This window comes from Telmatherina bonti (assembly GCF_933228915.1).
Source record: "Telmatherina bonti genome assembly, chromosome: 5".
Lineage (NCBI taxonomy): Eukaryota > Metazoa > Chordata > Actinopteri > Atheriniformes > Telmatherinidae > Telmatherina > Telmatherina bonti.
Genome location: NC_136623.1, coordinates 895516 through 920094, shown reverse-complemented (window position 1 = coordinate 920094; position 24579 = coordinate 895516). Strand labels below are relative to the sequence as shown.

The 24579-nt window shown below is 51.4% G+C and overlaps 1 protein-coding gene across 1 annotated transcript in view; it reads right to left on the bottom strand.

Moving 5' to 3' along the window:
* pnp4b (purine nucleoside phosphorylase 4b) overlaps positions 1-23251 on the bottom strand; it is a gene marked incomplete at both ends in the record, with an annotated part of 42986 nt that extends 19735 nt beyond the window's left edge. The window contains one exon of the mRNA XM_079240523.1: positions 23229-23251. Coding sequence (XP_079096649.1) covers positions 23229-23251 — 23 coding nt within the window. The remainder of the gene's footprint in view (positions 1-23228) is intronic.
* Between the last annotated feature and the right edge of the window lie 1328 nt (positions 23252-24579).

The window sequence follows — 24579 nt, the reverse complement described above, 5'->3', positions numbered from 1 at the left end:
ACAACACGCCAGAACCATGTCGACAACACGCCAAAACCATGTCGACAACACGCCAGAACCATGTCGACAACACGCCAAAACCATGTCAACAACACGCCAGAACCATGTCGACAACACACCAGAACCATGTCGACAACACGCCAGAACCATGTCAACAACACGCCAAAAACAGACCGACAACACGCCAGAACCATGTCGACAACATGCCAGAACCATGTCGACAACACGCCAGAACCATGTTGACAACACGCCAGAACCATGTCGACAACACGCCAAAAACAGACCAACAACACGCCAGAACCATGTCGACAACACACCAGAACCATGTCGACAACACGCCAGAACCATGTCAACAACACGCCAAAAACAGACCGACAACACGCCAGAACCATGTCGACAACACACCAGAACCATGTCGACAACACGCCAGAACCATGTCAACAACACGCCAAAAACAGACCGACAACACGCCAGAACCATGTCGACAACACACCAGAACCATGTCGACAACACGCCAGAACCATGTCAACAACACGCCAAAAACAGACCGATAACACGCCAGAACCATGTCGACAACACACCAGAACCATGTCGACAACACGCCAAAACCATGTCGACAACACACCAACAAAAGACTGACAACACGCCAGAGCCATGTCGACAACACGCCAGAACCATGTCGACAACACACCAGAACCATGTCGACAACACGCCAGAACCATGTCAACAACACGCCAAAAACAGACCGATAACACGCCAGAACCATGTCGACAACACACCAGAACCATGTCGACAACACGCCAAAACCATGTCGACAACACACCAACAAAAGACTGACAACACGCCAGAGCCATGTCGACAACACGCCAGAACCATGTCAACAACACGCCAGAACCATGTCGACAACACACCAGAACCATGTCGACAACACGCCAGAACCATGTCGACAACACGCCAGAACCATGTCGACAACACGCCAGAACCATGTCGACCACATGCCAGAACCATGTCACCAACACGCCAGAACCATGTCGACAACACGCCAAAACCATGTCGACAACACGCCAGAACCATGTCGACAACACGCCAAAAAAAGACCGACAACACGCCAGAACCATGTCGACAACACGCCAAAACCATGTCGACAACACGCCAGAACCATGTCGACAACACGCCAAAACCATGTCAACAACACGCCAGAACCATGTCGACAACACACCAGAACCATGTCGACAACACGCCAGAACCATGTCAACAACACGCCAAAAACAGACCGACAACACGCCAGAACCATGTCGACAACACACCAGAACCATGTCGACAACACGCCAGAACCATGTCAACAACACGCCAAAAACAGACCGACAACACGCCAGAACCATGTCGACAACACACCAGAACCATGTCGACAACACGCCAGAACCATGTCGACAACACACCAGAACCATGTCGAACACACACCAAAGCCATGTCGGAAACACGCCAGAACCGTGTCGACAACACACCAAAACCATGTCGACAACACGCCAGAACCATGTCGAACACACGCCAAAGCCATGTCGGCAACACGCCAGAACCAGGTCGACAACACACCAAAACCATGTCGACAACACGCCAGAACCATGTCGACAACACGCCAGAACCATGTCGACAACACGCCAAAGCCATGTCGGCAACACGCCAGAACCATGTCGACAACACACCAAAACCATGTCGACAACACGCCAGAACCATGTCGAACACACGCCAAAAACATGTCGACAACACGCCAGAACCATGTCGACAACACGCCAGAACCATGTCAACAACACGCCAGAACCATGTCGACAACACGCCAAAACCATGTCGACAACACGCCAAAACCATGTCGAACACACGCCAAAAACATGTCGACAACACGCCAGAACCATGTCGACAACACGCCAAAACCATGTCGACAACACGCCAGAACCATGTCGACAACACGCCAAAACCATGTCGACAACACGCCAGAACCATGTCGACAACACGCCAAAAAAAGACCGACAACACGCCAGAACCATGTCGACAACACGCCAAAACCATGTCGACAACACGCCAGAACCATGTCGACAACACGCCAAAACCATGTCAACAACACGCCAGAACCATGTCAACAACACACCAGAACCATGTCGACAACACGCCAGAACCATGTCAACAACACGCCAAAAACCGACCGACAACACGCCAGAACCATGTCGACAACACACCAGAACCATGTTGACAACACGCCAGAACCATGTCAACAACACGCCAAAAACAGACCGACAACACGCCAGAACCATGTCGACAACACACCAGAACCATGTCGACAACACGCCAGAACCATGTCAACAACACGCCAAAAAATGACCGACAACACGCCAGAACCATGTCGACAACACACCAGAACCATGTCGACAACACGCCAAAACCATGTCGACAACACACCAACAAAAGACTGATAACACTCCAGAACCATGTCGACAACACGCCAGAACAATGTTGACAACACGCCAGAACCTTGTCGACAACACGCCAGAACCATGTCGACAATACGCCAAAACCATTTCGACAACATGCCAAAACCATGTCGACAATACGCCAGAACCATGTCGACAACACGCGAAAGCCATGTCGGCAACACTCCAGAACCATGTCGACAACACACCAAAACCATGTCGACAACATGCCAGAACCATGTCGAACACACACCAAAAACATGTCGACAACACGCCAGAACCATGTCGACAACACGCCAAAACCATGTCAACAACACGCCAGAACCATGTCGACAACACGCCAAAACCATGTCGACAACACGCCAGAACCATGTCGAACACACGCCAAAAACATGTCGACAACACGCCAGAACCATGTCGACAACACGCCAAAACCATGTCGACAACACGCCAAAACCATGTCGACAACACGCCAGAACCATGTCGACAACACGCCAGAACCATGTCGACAACACACCAGAACCATGTCGACAACACGCCAGAACCATGTCGACAACACGCCAAAACCATGTCGACAACACGCCAGAACCATGTCGACAACACGCCAAAACCATGTCGACAACACGCCAGAAGCATGTCGACAACATGCCAAAAAAAGACCGACAACACGCCAGAACCATGTCGACAACACGCCAAAACCATGTCGACAACACGCCAGAACCATGTCGACAACACACCAGAACCATGTCGACAACACGCCAGAACCATGTCAACAACACGCCAAAAACAGACCGACAACATGCCAGAACCATGTCGACAACACGCCAGAACCATGTCGACAACACGCCAGAACCATGTTGACAACACGCCAGAACCATGTCGAACACACGCCAAAAACATGTCGACAACACGCCAAAACCATGTCGACAACACGCCAGAACCATGTCGACAACACGCCAAAACCATGTCGACAACACGCCAGAACCATGTCGACAACACGCCAAAAAAAGACCGACAACACGCCAGAACCATGTCGACAACACGCCAAAACCATGTCGACAACACGCCAGAACCATGTCGACAACACGCCAAAACCATGTCAACAACACGCCAGAACCATGTCGACAACACACCAGAACCATGTCGACAACACGCCAGAACCATGTCGACAACACGCCAAAACCATGTCGACAACACGCCAGAACCATGTCGAACACACGCCAAAAACATGTCGACAACACGCCAGAACCATGTCGACAACACGCCAAAACCATGTCGACAACACGCCAAAACCATGTCGACAACACGCCAGAACTATGTCGAACACACGCCAAAAACATGTCGACAACACGCCAGAACCATGTCGACAACACGCCAAAACCATGTCGACAACACGCCAGAACCATGTCGACAACACGCCAAAACCATGTCGACAACACGCCAGAACCATGTCGACAACACGCCAAAAAAAGACCGACAACACGCCAGAACCATGTCGACAACACGCCAAAACCATGTCGACAACACGCCAGAACCATGTCGACAACACGCCAAAACCATGTCAACAACACGCCAGAACCATGTCGACAACACACCAGAACCATGTCGACAACACGCCAGAACCATGTCAACAACACGCCAAAAACAGACCGACAACACGCCAGAACCATGTCGACAACATGCCAGAACCATGTCGACAACACGCCAGAACCATGTTGACAACACGCCAGAACCATGTCGACAACACGCCAAAAACAGACCAACAACACGCCAGAACCATGTCGACAACACACCAGAACCATGTCGACAACACGCCAGAACCATGTCAACAACACGCCAAAAACAGACCGACAACACGCCAGAACCATGTCGACAACACACCAGAACCATGTCGACAACACGCCAGAACCATGTCAACAACACGCCAAAAACAGACCGACAACACGCCAGAACCATGTCGACAACACACCAGAACCATGTCGACAACACGCCAGAACCATGTCAACAACACGCCAAAAACAGACCGATAACACGCCAGAACCATGTCGACAACACACCAGAACCATGTCGACAACACGCCAAAACCATGTCGACAACACACCAACAAAAGACTGACAACACGCCAGAGCCATGTCGACAACACGCCAGAACCATGTCGACAACACACCAGAACCATGTCGACAACACGCCAGAACCATGTCAACAACACGCCAAAAACAGACCGATAACACGCCAGAACCATGTCGACAACACACCAGAACCATGTCGACAACACGCCAAAACCATGTCGACAACACACCAACAAAAGACTGACAACACGCCAGAGCCATGTCGACAACACGCCAGAACCATGTCAACAACACGCCAGAACCATGTCGACAACACACCAGAACCATGTCGACAACACGCCAAAACCATGTCGACAACACGCCAGAACCATGTCGACAACACGCCAGAACCATGTCGACCACATGCCAGAACCATGTCACCAACACGCCAGAACCATGTCGACAACACGCCAAAACCATGTCGACAACACGCCAGAACCATGTCGACAACACGCCAAAAAAAGACCGACAACACGCCAGAACCATGTCGACAACACGCCAAAACCATGTCGACAACACGCCAGAACCATGTCGCCAACACGCCAAAACCATGTCAACAACACGCCAGAACCATGTCGACAACACACCAGAACCATGTCGACAACACGCCAGAACCATGTCAACAACACGCCAAAAACAGACCGACAACACGCCAGAACCATGTCGACAACACACCAGAACCATGTCGACAACACGCCAGAACCATGTCAACAACACGCCAAAAACAGACCGACAACACGCCAGAACCATGTCGACAACACACCAGAACCATGTCGACAACACGCCAGAACCATGTCGACAACACACCAGAACCATGTCGAACACACACCAAAGCCATGTCGGAAACACGCCAGAACCGTGTCGACAACACACCAAAACCATGTCGACAACACGCCAGAACCATGTCGAACACACGCCAAAGCCATGTCGGCAACACGCCAGAACCAGGTCGACAACACACCAAAACCATGTCGACAACACGCCAGAACCATGTCGACAACACGCCAGAACCATGTCGACAACACGCCAAAGCCATGTCGGCAACACGCCAGAACCATGTCGACAACACACCAAAACCATGTCGACAACACGCCAGAACCATGTCGAACACACGCCAAAAACATGTCGACAACACGCCAGAACCATGTCGACAACACGCCAAAACCATGTCAACAACACGCCAGAACCATGTCGACAACACGCCAAAACCATGTCGACAACACGCCAAAACCATGTCGAACACACGCCAAAAACATGTCGACAACACGCCAGAACCATGTCGACAACACGCCAAAACCATGTCGACAACACGCCAGAACCATGTCGACAACACGCCAAAACCATGTCGACAACACGCCAGAACCATGTCGACAACACGCCAAAAAAAGACCGACAACACGCCAGAACCATGTCGACAACACGCCAAAACCATGTCGACAACACGCCAGAACCATGTCGACAACACGCCAAAACCATGTCAACAACACGCCAGAACCATGTCAACAACACACCAGAACCATGTCGACAACACGCCAGAACCATGTCAACAACACGCCAAAAACCGACCGACAACACGCCAGAACCATGTCGACAACACACCAGAACCATGTTGACAACACGCCAGAACCATGTCAACAACACGCCAAAAACAGACCGACAACACGCCAGAACCATGTCGACAACACACCAGAACCATGTCGACAACACGCCAGAACCATGTCAACAACACGCCAAAAAATGACCGACAACACGCCAGAACCATGTCGACAACACACCAGAACCATGTCGACAACACGCCAAAACCATGTCGACAACACACCAACAAAAGACTGATAACACTCCAGAACCATGTCGACAACACGCCAGAACAATGTTGACAACACGCCAGAACCTTGTCGACAACACGCCAGAACCATGTCGACAATACGCCAAAACCATTTCGACAACATGCCAAAACCATGTCGACAATACGCCAGAACCATGTCGACAACACGCGAAAGCCATGTCGGCAACACTCCAGAACCATGTCGACAACACACCAAAACCATGTCGACAACATGCCAGAACCATGTCGAACACACACCAAAAACATGTCGACAACACGCCAGAACCATGTCGACAACACGCCAAAACCATGTCAACAACACGCCAGAACCATGTCGACAACACGCCAAAACCATGTCGACAACACGCCAGAACCATGTCGAACACACGCCAAAAACATGTCGACAACACGCCAGAACCATGTCGACAACACGCCAAAACCATGTCGACAACACGCCAAAACCATGTCGACAACACGCCAGAACCATGTCGACAACACGCCAGAACCATGTCGACAACACACCAGAACCATGTCGACAACACGCCAGAACCATGTCGACAACACGCCAAAACCATGTCGACAACACGCCAGAACCATGTCGACAACACGCCAAAACCATGTCGACAACACGCCAGAAGCATGTCGACAACATGCCAAAAAAAGACCGACAACACGCCAGAACCATGTCGACAACACGCCAAAACCATGTCGACAACACGCCAGAACCATGTCGACAACACGCCAAAAACAGACCAACAACACACCAGAACCATGTCGACAACACACCAAAACCATGTCGACAACACGCCAAAACCATGTCGACAACACGCCAGAACCATGTCGACAACACGCCAAAACCATGTCGACAACACGCCAGAAGCATGTCGACAACATGCCAAAAAAAGACCGACAACACGCCAGAACCATGTCAACAACACGCCAAAAACAGACCGACAACACGCCAGAACCATGTCGACAACACACCAGAACCATGTCGACAACACGCCAGAACCATGTCAACAACACGCCAAAAACAGACCGACAACACGCCAGAACCATGTCGACAACACACCAGAACCATGTCGACAACACGCCAGAACCATGTCAACAACACGCCAAAAACAGACCGACAACGGGCCAGAACCATGTCGACAACACGCCAGAACCATGTCGACAACACGCCAAAAACAGACCAACAAAACGCCAGAACCATGTCGACAACACGCCAGAACCATGTCGACAACACGCCAAAACGATGTCGACAACACGCCAAAAACAGACCGACAACACGCCAGAACCATGTCGACAACACGCCAGAACCATGTCGACAACACGCCAAAAACAGACCAACAAAACGCCAGAACCATGTCGACAACACGCCAGAACAATGTTGACAACACGCCAGAACCATGTCGACAATACGCCAGAACCATGTCGACAATACGCCAGAACCATGTCGACAACACGCCAAAGCCATGTCGGCAACACGCCAGAACCATGTCGACAACACACCAAAACCATGTCGACAACACGCCAGAACCATGTCGAACACACGCCAGAACCATGTCGACAACACGCCAGAACCATGTCGACAACACGCCAAAACCATGTCGACAACACACCAAAACCATGTCGACAACACGCCAGAACCATGTCGAACACACGCCAAAAACATGTCGACAACATGCCAGAACCATGTCGACAACACGCCAAAACCATGTCAACAACACGCCAGAACCATGTCAACAATACGCCAAAACCATGTCGACAACACGCCAGAACCATGTCGAACACACGCCAGAACCATGTCGACAACACGCCAGAACCATGTCGACAACACGCCAGAACCATGTCGACAACACACCAAAACCATGTCGACAACACGCCAGAACCATGTCGACAACACGCCAAAACCATGTCGACAACACGCCAGAACCATGTCGACAACACGCCAGAACCATGTCGACAAAACGCCAGAACCATGTCGACAACACACCAGAACCATGTCGACAACACGCCAAAACCATGTCGACAACACGCCAGAACCATGTCGACAACACGCCAGAACCATGTCGACCACATGCCAGAACCATGTCACCAACACGCCAGAACCATGTCGACAACACGCCAAAACCATGTCGACAACACGCCAGAACCATGTCGACAACACGCCAAAAAAAGACCGACAACACGCCAGAACCATGTCGACAACACGCCAAAACCATGTCGACAACACGCCAGAACCATGTCGACAACACGCCAAAACCATGTCAACAACACGCCAGAACCATGTCGACAACACACCAGAACCATGTCGACAACACGCCAGAACCATGTCAACAACACGCCAAAAACAGACCGACAACACGCCAGAACCATGTCGACAACACACCAGAACCATGTCGACAACACGCCAGAACCATGTCAACAACACGCCAAAAACAGACCGACAACACACCAGAACCATGTCGACAACACACCAGAACCATGTCGACAACACGCCAGAACCATGTCGACAACACACCAGAACCATGTCGAACACACACCAAAGCCATGTCGGAAACACGCCAGAACCGTGTCGACAACACACCAAAACCATGTCGACAACACGCCAGAACCATGTCGAACACACGCCAAAGCCATGTCGGCAACACGCCAGAACCAGGTCGACAACACACCAAAACCATGTCGACAACACGCCAGAACCATGTCGACAACACGCCAGAACCATGTCGACAACACGCCAAAGCCATGTCGGCAACACGCCAGAACCATGTCGACAACACACCAAAACCATGTCGACAACACGCCAGAACCATGTCGAACACACGCCAAAAACATGTCAAAAACACGCCAGAACCATGTCGACAACACGCCAAAACCATGTCAACAACACGCCAGAACCATGTCGACAACACGCCAAAACCATGTCGACAACACGCCAAAACCATGTCGAACACACGCCAAAAACATGTCGACAACACGCCAGAACCATGTCGACAACACACCAAAACCATGTCGACAACACGCCAGAACCATGTCGACAACACGCCAAAACCATGTCGACAACACGCCAGAACCATGTCGACAACACGCCAAAAAAAGACCGACAACACGCCAGAACCATGTCGACAACACGCCAAAACCATGTCGACAACACGCCAGAACCATGTCGACAACACGCCAAAACCATGTCAACAACACGCCAGAACCATGTCAACAACACACCAGAACCATGTCGACAACACGCCAGAACCATGTCAACAACACGCCAAAAACCGACCGACAACACGCCAGAACCATGTCGACAACACACCAGAACCATGTTGACAACACGCCAGAACCATGTCAACAACACGCCAAAAACAGACCGACAACACGCCAGAACCATGTCGACAACACACCAGAACCATGTCGACAACACGCCAGAACCATGTCAACAACACGCCAAAAAATGACCGACAACACGCCAGAACCATGTCGACAACACACCAGAACCATGTCGACAACACGCCAAAACCATGTCGACAACACACCAACAAAAGACTGATAACACTCCAGAACCATGTCGACAACACGCCAGAACAATGTTGACAACACGCCAGAACCATGTCGACAATACGCCAAAACCATTTCGACAACATGCCAAAACCATGTCGACAATACGCCAGAACCATGTCGACAACACGCGAAAGCCATGTCGGCAACACGCCAGAACCATGTCGACAACACACCAAAACCATGTCGACAACATGCCAGAACCATGTCGAACACACACCAAAAACATGTCGACAACACGCCAGAACCATGTCGACAACACGCCAAAACCATGTCAACAACACGCCAGAACCATGTCGACAACACGCCAAAACCATGTCGACAACACGCCAGAACCATGTCGAACACACGCCAAAAACATGTCGACAACACGCCAGAACCATGTCGACAACACGCCAAAACCATGTCGACAACACGCCAAAACCATGTCGACAACACGCCAGAACCATGTCGACAACACGCCAGAACCATGTCGACAACACACCAGAACCATGTCGACAACACGCCAGAACCATGTCGACAACACGCCAAAACCATGTCGACAACACGCCAGAACCATGTCGAACACACGCCAAAAACATGTCGACAACACGCCAGAACCATGTCGACAACACGCCAAAACCATGTCGACAACACGCCAAAACCATGTCGACAACACGCCAGAACCATGTCGAACACACGCCAAAAACATGTCGACAACACGCCAGAACCATGTCGACAACACGCCAAAACCATGTCGACAACACGCCAGAACCATGTCGACAACACGCCAAAACCATGTCGACAACACGCCAGAACCATGTCGACAACACGCCAAAAAAAGACCGACAACACGCCAGAACCATGTCGACAACACGCCAAAACCATGTCGACAACACGCCAGAACCATGTCGACAACACGCCAGAACCATGTCGACAACACACCAGAACCATGTCGACAACACGCCAGAACCATGTCAACAACACGCCAAAAACAGACCGACAACATGCCAGAACCATGTCGACAACACGCCAGAACCATGTCGACAACACGCCAGAACCATGTTGACAACACGCCAGAACCATGTCGAACACACGCCAAAAACATGTCGACAACACGCCAAAACCATGTCGACAACACGCCAGAACCATGTCGACAACACGCCAAAACCATGTCGACAACACGCCAGAACCATGTCGACAACACGCCAAAAAAAGACCGACAACACGCCAGAACCATGTCGACAACACGCCAAAACCATGTCGACAACACGCCAGAACCATGTCGACAACACGCCAAAACCATGTCAACAACACGCCAGAACCATGTCGACAACACACCAGAACCATGTCGACAACACGCCAGAACCATGTCGACAACACGCCAAAACCATGTCGACAACACGCCAGAACCATGTCGAACACACGCCAAAAACATGTCGACAACACGCCAGAACCATGTCGACAACACGCCAAAACCATGTCGACAACACGCCAAAACCATGTCGACAACACGCCAGAACCATGTCGAACACACGCCAAAAACATGTCGACAACACGCCAGAACCATGTCGACAACACACCAAAACCATGTCGACAACACGCCAGAACCATGTCGACAACACGCCAAAACCATGTCGACAACACGCCAGAACCATGTCGACAACACGCCAAAAAAAGACCGACAACACGCCAGAACCATGTCGACAACACGCCAAAACCATGTCGACAACACGCCAGAACCATGTCGACAACACGCCAAAACCATGTCAACAACACGCCAGAACCATGTTGACAACACACCAGAACCATGTCGACAACACGCCAGAACCATGTCAACAACACGCCAAAAACAGACCGACAACACGCCAGAACCATGTCGACAACATGCCAGAACCATGTCGACAACACGCCAGAACCATGTTGACAACACGCCAGAACCATGTCGACAACACGCCAAAAACAGACCAACAACACGCCAGAACCATGTCGACAACACACCAGAACCATGTCGACAACACGCCAGAACCATGTCAACAACACGCCAAAAACAGACCGACAACACGCCAGAACCATGTCGACAACACACCAGAACCATGTCGACAACACGCCAGAACCATGTCAACAACACGCCAAAAACAGACCGACAACACGCCAGAACCATGTCGACAACACACCAGAACCATGTCGACAACACGCCAGAACCATGTCAACAACACGCCAAAAACAGACCGATAACACGCCAGAACCATGTCGACAACACACCAGAACCATGTCGACAACACGCCAAAACCATGTCGACAACACACCAACAAAAGACTGACAACACGCCAGAGCCATGTCGACAACACGCCAGAACCATGTCGACAACACACCAGAACCATGTCGACAACACGCCAGAACCATGTCAACAACACGCCAAAAACAGACCGATAACACGCCAGAACCATGTCGACAACACACCAGAACCATGTCGACAACACGCCAAAACCATGTCGACAACACACCAACAAAAGACTGACAACACGCCAGAGCCATGTCGACAACACGCCAGAACCATGTCAACAACACGCCAAAAACAGACCAACAAAACGCCAGAACCATGTCGACAACACGCCAGAACAATGTTGACAACACACCAGAACCATGTCGACAACACGCCAGAACCATGTCGACAATACGCCAAAACCATTTCGACAACATGCCAAAACCATGTCGACAATACGCCAGAACCATGTCGACAACACGCCAAAGCCATGTCGGCAACACGCCAGAACCATGTGGACAACACACCAAAACCATGTCGACAACACGCCAGAACCATGTCGAACACACACCAAAAACATGTCGACAACACGCCAGAACCATGTCGACAACACGCCAAAACCATGTCAACAACATGCCAGAACCATGTCGACAACACGCCAAAACCATGTCGACAACACACAAGAACCATGTCGAACACACGCCAAAAACATGTCGACAACACGCCAGAACCATGTCGACAACACGCCAAAACCATGTCGACAACACGCCAGAACCATGTCGACAACACACCAGAACCATGTCGACAACACGCCAAAACTATCTCGACAACACGCCAGAATCATGTCGACAACACGCCAGAACCATGTCGACCACATGCCAGAACTATGTCGACAACACGCCAGAACCATGTCGACAACACGCCAAAAAAAGACCGACAACACGCCAGAACCATGTCGACAACACGCCAGAACCATGTCGACAACACGCCAGAACCATGTCGACAACACGCCAAAAAAAGACCGACAACACGCCAGAACCATGTCGACAACACGCCAGAACCATGTCGACAACACACCAAAACCATGTCGACAACACGCCAGAACCATGTCGAACACACGCCAAAGCCATGTCGGCAACACGCCAGAACCAGGTCGACAACACACCAAAACCATGTCGACAACACGCCAGAACCATGTCGACAACACGCCAGAACCATGTCGACAACACGCCAAAGCCATGTCGGCAACACGCCAGAACCATGTCGACAACACACCAAAACCATGTCGACAACACGCCAGAACCATGTCGAACACACGCCAAAAACATGTCAACAACACGCCAGAACCATGTCGACAACACGCCAAAACCATGTCAACAACACGCCAGAACCATGTCGACAACACGCCAAAACCATGTCGACAACACGCCAAACCATGTCGAACACACGCCAAAAACATGTCGACAACACGCCAGAACCATGTCGACAACACGCCAAAACCATGTCGACAACACGCCAGAACCATGTCGACAACACGCCAAAACCATGTCGACAACACGCCAGAACCATGTCGACAACACGCCAAAAAAAGACCGACAACACGCCAGAACCATGTCGACAACACGCCAAAACCATGTCGACAACACGCCAGAACCATGTCGACAACACGCCAAAACCATGTCAACAACACGCCAGAACCATGTCAACAACACACCAGAACCATGTCGACAACACGCCAGAACCATGTCAACAACACGCCAAAAACCGACCGACAACACGCCAGAACCATGTCGACAACACACCAGAACCATGTTGACAACACGCCAGAACCATGTCAACAACACGCCAAAAACAGACCGACAACACGCCAGAACCATGTCGACAACACACCAAAACTATCTCGACAACACGCCAGAACCATGTCGACAACACGCCAGAACCATGTCGACCACATGCCAGAACTATGTCGACAACACGCCAGAACCATGTCGACAACACGCCAAAAAAAGACCGACAACACGCCAGAACCATGTCGACAACACGCCAGAACCATGTCGACAACACGCCAGAACCATGTCGACAACACGCCAAAAAAAGACCGACAACACGCCAGAACCATGTCGACAACACGCCAGAACCATGTCGACAACACACCAAAACCATGTCGACAACACGCCAGAACCATGTCGAACACACGCCAAAGCCATGTCGGCAACACGCCAGAACCAGGTCGACAACACACCAAAACCATGTCGACAACACGCCAGAACCATGTCGACAACACGCCAGAACCATGTCGACAACACGCCAAAGCCATGTCGGCAACACGCCAGAACCATGTCGACAACACACCAAAACCATGTCGACAACACGCCAGAACCATGTCGAACACACGCCAAAAACATGTCGACAACACGCCAGAACCATGTCGACAACACGCCAAAACCATGTCAACAACACGCCAGAACCATGTCGACAACATGCCAAAACCATGTCGACAACACGCCAAAACCATGTCGAACACACGCCAAAAACATGTCGACAACACGCCAGAACCATGTCGACAACACGCCAAAACCATGTCGACAACACGCCAGAACCATGTCGACAACACGCCAAAACCATGTCGACAACACGCCAGAACCATGTCGACAACACGCCAAAAAAAGACCGACAACACGCCAGAACCATGTCGACAACACGCCAAAACCATGTCGACAACACGCCAGAACCATGTCGACAACACGCCAAAACCATGTCAACAACACGCCAGAACCATGTCAACAACACACCAGAACCATGTCGACAACACGCCAGAACCATGTCAACAACACGCCAAAAACCGACCGACAACACGCCAGAACCATGTCGACAACACACCAGAACCATGTTGACAACACGCCAGAACCATGTCAACAACACGCCAAAAACAGACCGACAACACGCCAGAACCATGTCGACAACACACCAGAACCATGTCGACAACACGCCAGAACCATGTCAACAACACGCCAAAAAATGACCGACAACACGCCAGAACCATGTCGACAACACACCAGAACCATGTCGACAACACGCCAAAACCATGTCGACAACACACCAACAAAAGACTGATTACACTCCAGAACCATGTCGACAACACACCAAAACCATGTCGACAACATGCCAGAACCATGTCGAACACACACCAAAAACATGTCGACAACACGCCAGAACCATGTCGACAACACGCCAAAACCATGTCAACAACACGCCAGAACCATGTCGACAACACGCCAAAACCATGTCGACAACACGCCAGAACCATGTCGAACACACGCCAAAAACATGTCGACAACACGCCAGAACCATGTCGACAACACGCCAAAACCATGTCGACAACACGCCAAAACCATGTCGACAACACGCCAGAACCATGTCGACAACACGCCAGAACCATGTCGACAACACACCAGAACCATGTCGACAACACGCCAGAACCATGTCGACAACACGCCAAAACCATGTCGACAACCCGCCAGAACCATGTCGAACACACGCCAAAAACATGTCGACAACACGCCAGAACCATGTCGACAACACGCCAAAACCATGTCGACAACACGCCAAAACCATGTCGACAACACGCCAGAACCATGTCGAACACACGCCAAAAACATGTCGACAACACGCCAGAACCATGTCGACAACACGCCAAAACCATGTCGACAACACGCCAGAACCATGTCGACAACACGCCAAAACCATGTCGACAACACGCCAGAACCATGTCGACAACACGCCAAAAAAAGACCGACAACACGCCAGAACCATGTCGACAACACGCCAAAACCATGTCGACAACAATCCAGAACCATGTCGACAACACGCCAGAACCATGTCGACAACACACCAGAACCATGTCGACAACACGCCAGAACCATGTCAACAACACGCCAAAAACAGACCGACAACACGCCAGAACCATGTCGACAACACGCCAGAACCATGTCGACAACACGCCAGAACCATGTTGACAACACGCCAGAACCATGTCGAACACACGCCAAAAACATGTCGACAACACGCCAAAACCATGTCGACAACACGCCAGAACCATGTCGACAACACGCCAAAACCATGTCGACAACACGCCAGAACCATGTCGACAACACGCCAAAAAAAGACCGACAACACGCCAGAACCATGTCGACAACACGCCAAAACCATGTCGACAACACGCCAGAACCATGTCGACAACACGCCAAAACCATGTCAACAACACGCCAGAACCATGTCGACAACACACCAGAACCATGTCGACAACACGCCAGAACCATGTCGACAACACGCCAAAACCATGTCGACAACACGCCAGAACCATGTCGAACACACGCCAAAAACATGTCGACAACACGCCAGAACCATGTCGACAACACGCCAAAACCATGTCGACAACACGCCAAAACCATGTCGACAACACGCCAGAACCATGTCGAACACACGCCAAAAACATGTCGACAACACGCCAAAAAAAGACCGACAACACGCCAGAACCATGTCGACAACACGCCAGAACCATGTCGACAACACACCAAAACCATGTCGACAACACGCCAGAACCATGTCGAACACACGCCAAAGCCATGTCGGCAACACGCCAGAACCAGGTCGACAACACACCAAAACCATGTCGACAACACGCCAGAACCATGTCGACAACACGCCAGAACCATGTCGACAACACGCCAAAGCCATGTCGGCAACACGCCAGAACCATGTCGACAACACACCAAAACCATGTCGACAACACGCCAGAACCATGTCGAACACACGCCAAAAACATGTCAACAACACGCCAGAACCATGTCGACAACACGCCAAAACCATGTCAACAACACGCCAGAACCATGTCGACAACACGCCAAAACCATGTCGACAACACGCCAAAACCATGTCGAACACACGCCAAAAACATGTCGACAACACGCCAGAACCATGTCGACAACACGCCAAAACCATGTCGACAACACGCCAGAACCATGTCGACAACACGCCAAAACCATGTCGACAACACGCCAGAACCATGTCGACAACACGCCAAAAAAAGACCGACAACACGCCAGAACCATGTCGACAACACGCCAAAACCATGTCGACAACACGCCAGAACCATGTCGACAACACGCCAAAACCATGTCAACAACCCGCCAGAACCATGTCAACAACACACCAGAACCATGTCGACAACACGCCAGAACCATGTCAACAACACGCCAAAAACCGACCGACAACACGCCAGAACCATGTCGACAACACACCAGAACCATGTTGACAACACGCCAGAACCATGTCAACAACACGCCAAAAACAGACCGACAACACGCCAGAACCATGTCGACAACACACCAAAACTATCTCGACAACACGCCAGAACCATGTCGACAACACGCCAGAACCATGTCGACCACATGCCAGAACTATGTCGACAACACGCCAGAACCATGTCGACAACACGCCAAAAAAAGACCGACAACACGCCAGAACCATGTCGACAACACGCCAGAACCATGTCGACAACACGCCAGAACCATGTCGACAACACGCCAAAAAAAGACCGACAACACGCCAGAACCATGTCGACAACACGCCAGAACCATGTCGACAACACACCAAAACCATGTCGACAACACGCCAGAACCATGTCGAACACACGCCAAAGCCATGTCGGCAACACGCCAGAACCAGGTCGACAACACACCAAAACCATGTCGACAACACGCCAGAACCATGTCGACAACACGCCAGAACCATGTCGACAACACGCCAAAGCCATGTCGGCAACACGCCAGAACCATGTCGACAACACACCAAAACCATGTCGACAACACGCCAGAACCATGTCGAACACACGCCAAAAACATGTCGACAACACGCCAGAACCATGTCGACAACACGCCAAAACCATGTCAACAACACGCCAGAACCATGTCGACAACATGCCAAAACCATGTCGACAACACGCCAAAACCATGTCGAACACACGCCAAAAACATGTCGACAACACGCCAGAACCATGTCGACAACACGCCAAAACCATGTCGACAACACGCCAGAACCATGTCGACAACACGCCAAAACCATGTCGACAACACGCCAGAACCATGTCGACAACACGCCAAAAAAAGACCGACAACACGCCAGAACCATGTCGACAACACGCCAAAACCATGTCGACAACACGCCAGAACCATGTCGACAACACGCCAAAACCATGTCAACAACACGCCAGAACCATGTCAACAACACACCAGAACCATGTCGACAACACGCCAGAACCATGTCAACAACACGCCAAAAACCGACCGACAACACGCCAGAACCATGTCGACAACACACCAGAACCATGTTGACAACACGCCAGAACCATGTCAACAACACGCCAAAAACAGACCGACAACACGCCAGAACCATGTCGACAACACACCAGAACCATGTCGACAACACGCCAGAACCATGTCAACAACACGCCAAAAAATGACCGACAACACGCCAGAACCATGTCGACAACACACCAGAACCATGTCGACAACACGCCAAAACCATGTCGACAACACACCAACAAAAGACTGATTACACTCCAGAACCATGTCGACAACACGCCAGAACAATGTTGACAACACGCCAGAACCTTGTCGACAACACGCCAGAACCATGTCGACAATACGCCAAAACCATTTCGACAACATGCCAAAACCATGTCGACAATACGCCAGAACCATGTCGACAACACGCGAAAGCCATGTCGGCAACACGCCAGAACCATGTCGACAACACACCAAAACCATGTCGACAACATGCCAGAACCATGTCGAACACACACCAAAAACATGTCGACAACACGCCAGAACCATGTCGACAACACGCCAAAACCATGTCAACAACACGCCAGAACCATGTCGACAACACGCCAAAACCATGTCGACAACACGCCAGAACCATGTCGAACACACGCCAAAAACATGTCGACAACACGCCAGAACCATGTCGACAACACGCCAAAACCATGTCGACAACACGCCAGAACCATGTCGACAACACGCCAGAACCATGTCGACAACACGCCAGAACCATGTCGACAACACACCAGAACCATGTCGACAACACGCCAGAACCATGTCGACAACACGCCAAAACCATGTCGACAACCCGCCAGAACCATGTCGAACACACGCCAAAAACATGTCGACAACACGCCAGAACCATGTCGACAACACGCCAAAACCATGTCGACAACACGCCAAAACCATGTCGACAACACGCCAGAACCATGTCGAACACACGCCAAAAACATGTCGACAACACGCCAGAACCATGTCGACAACACGCCAAAACCATGTCGACAACACGCCAGAACCATGTCGACAACACGCCAAAACCATGTCGACAACACGCCAGAACCATGTCGACAACACGCCAAAAAAAGACCGACAACACGCCAGAACCATGTCGACAACACGCCAAAACCATGTCGACAACAATCCAGAACCATGTCGACAACACGCCAGAACCATGTCGACAACACACCAGAACCATGTCGACAACACGCCAGAACCATGTCAACAACACGCCAAAAACAGACCGACAACACGCCAGAACCATGTCGACAACACGCCAGAACCATGTCGACAACACGCCAGAACCATGTTGACAACACGCCAGAACCATGTCGAACACACGCCAAAAACATGTCGACAACACGCCAAAACCATGTCGACAACACGCCAGAACCATGTCGACAACACGCCAAAACCATGTCGACAACACGCCAGAACCATGTCGACAACACGCCAAAAAAAGACCGACAACACGCCAGAACCATGTCGACAACACGCCAAAACCATGTCGACAACACGCCAGAACCATGTCGACAACACGCCAAAACCATGTCAACAACACGCCAGAACCATGTCGACAACACACCAGAACCATGTCGACAACACGCCAGAACCATGTCGACAACACGCCAAAACCATGTCGACAACACGCCAGAACCATGTCGAACACACGCCAAAAACATGTCGACAACACGCCAGAACCATGTCGACAACACGCCAAAACCATGTCGACAACACGCCAAAACCATGTCGACAACACGCCAGAACCATGTCGAACACACGCCAAAAACATGTCGACAACACGCCAGAACCATGTCGACAACACGCCAAAACCATGTCGACAACACGCCAGAACCATGTCGACAACACGCCAAAACCATGTCGACAACACGCCAGAACCATGTCGACAACACGCCAAAAAAAGACCGACAACACGCCAGAACCATGTCGACAACACGCCAAAACCATGTCGACAACACGCCAGAACCATGTCGACAACACGCCAAAACCATGTCAACAACACGCCAGAACCATGTCGACAACACACCAGAACCATGTCGACAACACGCCAGAACCATGTCAACAACACGCCAAAAACAGACCGACAACACGCCAGAACCATGTCGACAACATGCCAGAACCATGTCGACAACACGCCAGAACCATGTTGACAACACGCCAGAACCATGTCGACAACACGCCAAAAACAGACCAACAACACGCCAGACCCATGTCGACAACACACCAGAACCATGTCGACAACACGCCAGAACCATGTCAACAACACGCCAAAAACAGACCGACAACACGCCAGAACCATGTCGACAACACACCAGAACCATGTCGACAACACGCCAGAACCATGTCAACAACACGCCAAAAACAGACCGACAACACGCCAGAACCATGTCGACAACACACCAGAACCATGTCGACAACACGCCAGAACCATGTCAACAACACGCCAAAAACAGACCGATAACACGCCAGAACCATGTCGACAACACACCAGAACCATGTCGACAACACGCCAAAACCATGTCGACAACACACCAACAAAAGACTGACAACACGCCAGAGCCATGTCGACAACACGCCAGAACCATGTCGACAACACACCAGAACCATGTCGACAACACGCCAGAACCATGTCAACAACACGCCAAAAACAGACCGATAACACGCCAGAACCATGTCGACAACACACCAGAACCATGTCGACAACACGCCAAAACCATGTCGACAACACACCAACAAAAGACTGACAACACGCCAGAGCCATGTCGACAACACGCCAGAACCATGTCAACAACACGCCAAAAACAGACCAACAAAACGCCAGAACCATGTCGACAACACGCCAGAACAATGTTGACAACACACCAGAACCATGTCGACAACACGCCAGAACCATGTCGACAATACGCCAAAACCATTTCGACAACATGCCAAAACCATGTCGACAATACGCCAGAACCATGTCGACAACACGCCAAAGCCATGTCGGCAACACGCCAGAACCATGTGGACAACACACCAAAACCATGTCGACAACACGCCAGAACCATGTCGAACACACACCAAAAACATGTCGACAACACGCCAGAACCATGTCGACAACACGCCAAAACCATGTCAACAACATGCCAGAACCATGTCGACAACACGCCAAAACCATGTCGACAACACACCAGAACCATGTCGAACACACGCCAAAAACATGTCGACAACACGCCAGAACCATGTCGACAACACGCCAAAACCATGTCGACAACACGCCAGAACCATGTCGACAACACGCCAGAACCATGTCGACAACACGCCAAAACTATCTCGACAACACGCCAGAACCATGTCGACAACACGCCAGAACCATGTCGACCACATGCCAGAACTATGTCGACAACACGCCAGAACCATGTCGACAACACGCCAAAAAAAGACCGACAACACGCCAGAACCATGTCGACAACACGCCAAAACCATGTCGACAACACGCCAGAACCATGTCGACAACACGCCAAAAAAAGACCGACAACACGCCAGAACCATGTCGACAACACGCCAGAACCATGTCGACAACACACCAGAACCATGTCGACAACACGCCAGAACCATGTCAACAACACGCCAGAACCATGTCAACAACACGCCAAAAACAGACCGACAACACGCCAGAACCATGTCGACAACACACCAGAACCATGTCGACAACACGCCAGAACCATGTCAACAACACGCCAAAAACAGACCGACAACACGCCAGAACCATGTCGACAACACGCCAAAACCATGTCAACAACACGCCAGAACCATGTCGACAACACGCCAAAAAAAGACCGACAACACGCCAGAACCATGTCGACAACACGCCAAAACCATGTCGACAACACGCCAGAACCATGTCGACAACACGCCAAAACCATGTCAACAACACGCCAAAACCATGTCGACAACACGCCAGAACCATGTCGACAACACGCCAGAACCATGTCAACAACACGCCAAAAACAGACCGACAACACGCCAGAACCATGTCGACAACACACCAGAACCATGTCGACAACACGCCAGAACCATGTCAACAACACGCCAAAAACAGACCGACAACACGCCAGAACCATGTCGACAACACGCCAGAACCATGTCGACAACACGCCAAAAAAAGACCGACAACACGCCAGAACCATGTCGACAACACGCCAAAACCATGTCGACAACACGCCAGAACCATGTCGACAACACGCCAAAACCATGTCAACAACACGCCAAAACCATGTCGCCAACACGCCAGAACCATGTCGACAACACGCCAAAACCATGTCGACAACACGCCAGAACCATGTCGACAACACGCCAAAAACAGACCGACAACACGCCAGAACCATGTCGACAACACGCCAGAACCATGTCGACAACACGCCAAAAACAGACCGACAACACGCCAGAACCATGTCGACAACACGCCAAAAACAGACCGACAACACGCCAGAACCATGTCGACAACACGCCAAAAACAGACCGACAAGAAGGCAGACACAGAATCCGGGTCAGACTGGATGTTGAGGACAGTCTGACGTCCGTTTCTGGCGTCTTTTTACCATCTGACCGACGGAGACAGAAATAGGTCTGAGGACAGACTGAAGGTCTCACCAGGAGCTCCCTTTGGTGTGCATCGTCAAGCTGGAGGGAAATCACAAGAAGGCAAAGAAGAGGAAAGAGAGGAGGAGGAGGAGATCTTCCTCATTTCTGATTGGCTCATTCAGAAACCTGTAAACAGCCTCGGTGTTCCAGACTTCAACCTCTGCTGTTTGTTCAGCTCCAGCAGCAGGATCAGCTGATAGCGGCAAGACCAGGACCACATCGTTTCCTGTCTGCATCAACAGAGCCGGAGGACGCCAGGATCCAGGGACCGGAAACAGGGTCCACATCCAGGGTCCGGAGACAGGGTCCACATCCAGGGTCCGGAAACAGGGTCCACATCCAGGGTCCGGAAACAGGGTCCACATCCAGGGTCCGGAGACAGGGTCCACATCCAGGGTCCGGAGACAGGGTCCACATCCAGGGTCCGGAAACAGGGTCCACATCCAGGGTCCGGAGACAGGGTCCACATCCAGGGTCCGGAGACAGGGTCCACATCCAGGGTCCGGAAACAGGGTCCACATCCAGGGTCCGGAGACAGGGTCCACATCCAGGGTCCGGAGACAGGGTCCACATCCAGGGGCCAGAAACAGGGTCCACATCCAGGGACCGGAAACAGGGTCCGGAAACAGGGTCCACATCCAGGGTCCGGAGACAGGGTCCACATCCAGGGTCCGGAGACAGGGTCCACATCCAGGGGCCAGAAACAGGGTCCACATCCAGGGACCGGAAACAGGGTCCGGAAACAGGGTCCACATCCAGGGTCCGGAGACAGGGTCCACATCCAGGGGCCAGAAACAGGGTCCACATCCAGGGTCCGGAAACAGGGTCCACATCCAGGGGCCAGAAACAGGGTCCACATCCAGGGGCCAGAAACAGGGTCCACATCCAGGGTCCGGAAACAGGGTCCAGAAACAGGGTCCACATCCAGGGTCCGGAAACAGGGTCCAGAAACAGTGTCCACATCCAGGGTCCAGAAACAGGGTCCACATCCAGGGTCCAGAAACAGGGTCCAAATCCAGGGTCCAGAAACAGGGTCCACATCCAGGATCCAGAAACAGGGTCCACATCCAGGGTCCGGAAACAGGGTCCAGAAACAGGGTCCACATCCAGGGTCCGGAAACAGGGTCCAGAAACAGTGTCCACATCCAGGGTCCAGAAACAGGGTCCAAATCCAGGGTCCAGAAACAGGGTCCACATCCAGGGTCCAGAAACATGGTCCACATCCAGGGTCCAGAAACAGGGTCCACATCCAGGGTCCGGAAACAGGGTCCACATCCAGGGTCTGGAAACAGGGTCCACATCCAGGGGCCAGAAACAGGGTCCACATCCAGGGTCCGGAAACAGGGTCCAGAAACAGGGT